This window comes from Chrysochloris asiatica, unplaced genomic scaffold, assembly GCF_000296735.1.
Source record: "Chrysochloris asiatica unplaced genomic scaffold, ChrAsi1.0 scaffold00125, whole genome shotgun sequence".
In the NCBI taxonomy this organism is placed as follows: domain Eukaryota; kingdom Metazoa; phylum Chordata; class Mammalia; order Afrosoricida; family Chrysochloridae; genus Chrysochloris; species Chrysochloris asiatica.
Genome location: NW_006408643.1, coordinates 7,881,710 through 7,884,770, shown reverse-complemented (window position 1 = coordinate 7,884,770; position 3,061 = coordinate 7,881,710). Strand labels below are relative to the sequence as shown.

The 3,061-nt window shown below is 50.3% G+C and overlaps 1 protein-coding gene across 1 annotated transcript in view; it reads left to right on the top strand.

Moving 5' to 3' along the window:
• Positions 1 to 511: 511 nt before the first annotated feature.
• LOC102838746 (zinc finger protein 420-like) overlaps positions 512 to 3,061 on the top strand; it is an 18,488-nt gene continuing 15,938 nt past the window's right edge. Inside the window, exon 1 of the mRNA XM_006869062.1 lies at positions 512 to 970. Within this exon, the coding sequence (XP_006869124.1) occupies positions 512 to 970 (459 nt within the window). The remainder of the gene's footprint in view (positions 971 to 3,061) is intronic.

The window sequence follows — 3,061 nt, the reverse complement described above, 5'->3', positions numbered from 1 at the left end:
AAAGAACGGTGAGCAGCTGCAAAAGACAAGTCCTTCCGGGACGATTTAACCATGTCCTCATTGGTGGAGCAGTTGATTGTGCGGTCCTCCCAGAGTTCTCAGACACTTAGGGATCCGTGGTGTCTCGTGGGCGGAACAAAGGCAGACTTGGTCACTGCTCATGTGACAGGCAAACGGCTGTTGTTTCCAGCTTGTGCTGAGTTGGTTTCTCTTCTGCACTGTCTTCACCCTTATTGTTGTCTTTGTTGCAATCACTGTAGGTCCGAAGCATTGAGGGCCTTCTTTCCTATCAAGGCAAATGTGCTCTAAATGAAATTGGGGGTGGGGATGGTTTCAAGTATAACAGGGTGCTTTCATGACACGTGATATAAAAGGACTGAGTCGTGACGCATTCTCTGGCAAGATTGGGAAAATACGTTCTTCCAGGAAATTCACCCATATTGATATCAAATAAAGTGAAAGTTACATAGATGAGCCCAGGACTTTATCACATGACTCCTGACTGGGGAGGATGTCAGGGTCCAGCCGGGCCAGGCCTGGCTCTTCCTCCTGCTGTGGGATAAGTGGGGGCCTCCATCTGAGAGCAGTTTCCAGAAACAGGAGACCCCTGGAGCTGCAGGCAGAAGCTGGATGCTCTTCTGCGCTCAGGGTGGAGCATGGCCTGAGCCTGGAGGAAACCCACCCCCTGGCCCTCTCTGCTCACTGCCCACTGTCTCCGCCCACCCTTCTTCTGGTCCAGGTCTCCAATGTGCTGCGGGGAGAATCGTCCAGTCCTGAACTAGTGTGCTGGGGACCTGGGGCGACCAGCCTGCACCTCCCTACGTCACAGGCCTGGTGTGTGGACCAAACCGTGTTCATCTGCCTCCAAGCTGCCCAGGGCTCTGGGTCTACTCCCGTCCTTCTTCCTGAAATGGCTGCTTGGTTTCGAGACGACATTCCCTTAGACTTCTGGAACTGGAGTGCGGAGATGGTGAGTTCTACAGAGAACCGGGCTGTTGTTACCTTAAGAGGGTGAGGCTGGGTTTGAATTGTTGGGGGACCAGCTGTGTGCCATGGGACTACGGTTCCTCAGTGAAGAGAAAAGCAGACCCAGGAGGCCCAGGGGCCAAGCTCCAGGAGGCGTCTCACAGCCCTGCTCCAGTGTCACTGTTCATGTATGAATATGTGACTTCTCTCCATTCGGATGCCTGTGGTCACCTTCCTTATGGGACTGAGAGCTGGCATATGAGGTGTTAACATCCTCACCCTGGGCCTCGGTTCTCTATGTTGACCAGAGACTAAAGGCGGAGACCCCCAACGTCCACAGCCATCCTTGTCCCATGTTTCATAGCGGTTTCATTGACGCCCCTCAGGTACAACCTTGGAAGCAGTACAGGGCAGGTCTTTGGGTCCCGTGAGGTTACTGTGAGTTGGAATCGACTCGATGGCGCTAGGTTTTGTCTATTAGATGCTTAATAGCAGCTGAGTCCTCAATGATTACATTTTAAGTAGTCTTTTTAAAATTTGAAGCGGGAGTTGCTTATTAAAAGTTAATATCATTTAATTTATATGATGTTTGCAAAAACCACAGTTGTTATTAAGTGCCTTGGAGTCGGTTCCAACTCATAGCGGCCCTGCACAGGGTTTCCGAGGCTGTAAATCTTTATGGGAACACAAAGCCTCATCTTTCTCCGGCGGAGCAGCTGGTAGTTTCGAACTGCTGACCTTGCGGTTCACAGCCTGATTTGTAACCACTACGCTACCAGGGCTCCTTAAAAACTACAGTTGTTGTTGGTGTTGTTGTTAAGTGCTGTCGAGTTGGTTCCGACCCATAGCGACCCAGTATAGCGTTTCCAAGGAGCAACTAGTGAGCTTGAACCACTGACCATGCAGCTCAGACGACTTTGCAGTCTAGCTCATTAGCCCACAGCGCCACCCCAGGACTCACTAGGTGCCTTCAGTTGGATCCCAGTGGACAGCCCTGCCCGTCCTGGGCCATCCCCACAGTTGTGCTGGGTGCGCCCGGTGATGCAGCCACTTTGCCAGTCTGTCTTGTTGAGGTCCTTCCTCCTCCTCACTGACCTCTGCCCTGCCCAGCATGATGAGGATTGCCAGGGCCGAGGCCCTTCCGACAACATGTCCAAAGACAAGGGACCAAGTATCTCTACCCCGGATTTTAAAAAGCATTCTGGCTGTACTCCTCCAAGATGGGTTGGTTTGTTCATTTGGAAGTCCTGTGTTACCTTGGGCTTCCTTCACCAACATCCTAAATACAATGGGTCAATTCTCCTTTCTTTCTTATTCGTTTGTTAGCTTTCATAGAAATATGAGCCAGCTGAAAATACCCCTGGCTTGGGCCAGGGACATCTTTGCTCTTTGACACTTTCAAGCGGTCTTGTGGAACAGATTGGCCCAATGCAGTGCGTCATTTGATTTTTAATTTTTTTTTAAGCTTTTTAATGCGAAAGGAGTAAAGCTTTACAGAGCAGATCATCAGTTTTACATGCAATAAACCCTATACTTTGCTTCATTATAAGAAGTGCAGTTCCCTCCACATCCCAACAGTTGACCCTGCATCTGCCGCTGCCTTCATCTTTGCTCCTGATTCTTGTATGTTGCCTGCCTCCTGTCACCCATGTTGACATGTGTCTGCCCTCTAGCCTATAAATAATTTTTCCTTCCCTCAGCCATAACCATCCTAGATTGTTTCTTTCTTATTTTTTTTAACTTTTAACCAATCACATGTCTTGTTTCATTGTATTGATTACACGCCCCTCCCTGGAACAAGAGTTACCCTGCTTCCACTGTGTCTTTTGCATCTTATTTTTCACAAATGAGCAAAACAAAAATACTTAATGTATGAAACAAAAAATGCATAGTAATTTAAGTGTCTAAAGGGCACACTTTGCAAGACTGCCTCCTGCCCGTAGGCCCACCGCCTTTCTCAGTCTACGGGCCCAGAGCCCTCAGTAGCTCTCTCTCCGCGCCCTCCGCGGCTCTCTCTCCGCGCCCTCCGCGGCTCTCTCTCCGCGCCCTCCGCGGCTCTCTCTCCGCGCCCTCCGCGGCTCTCTCTCCGCGCCCT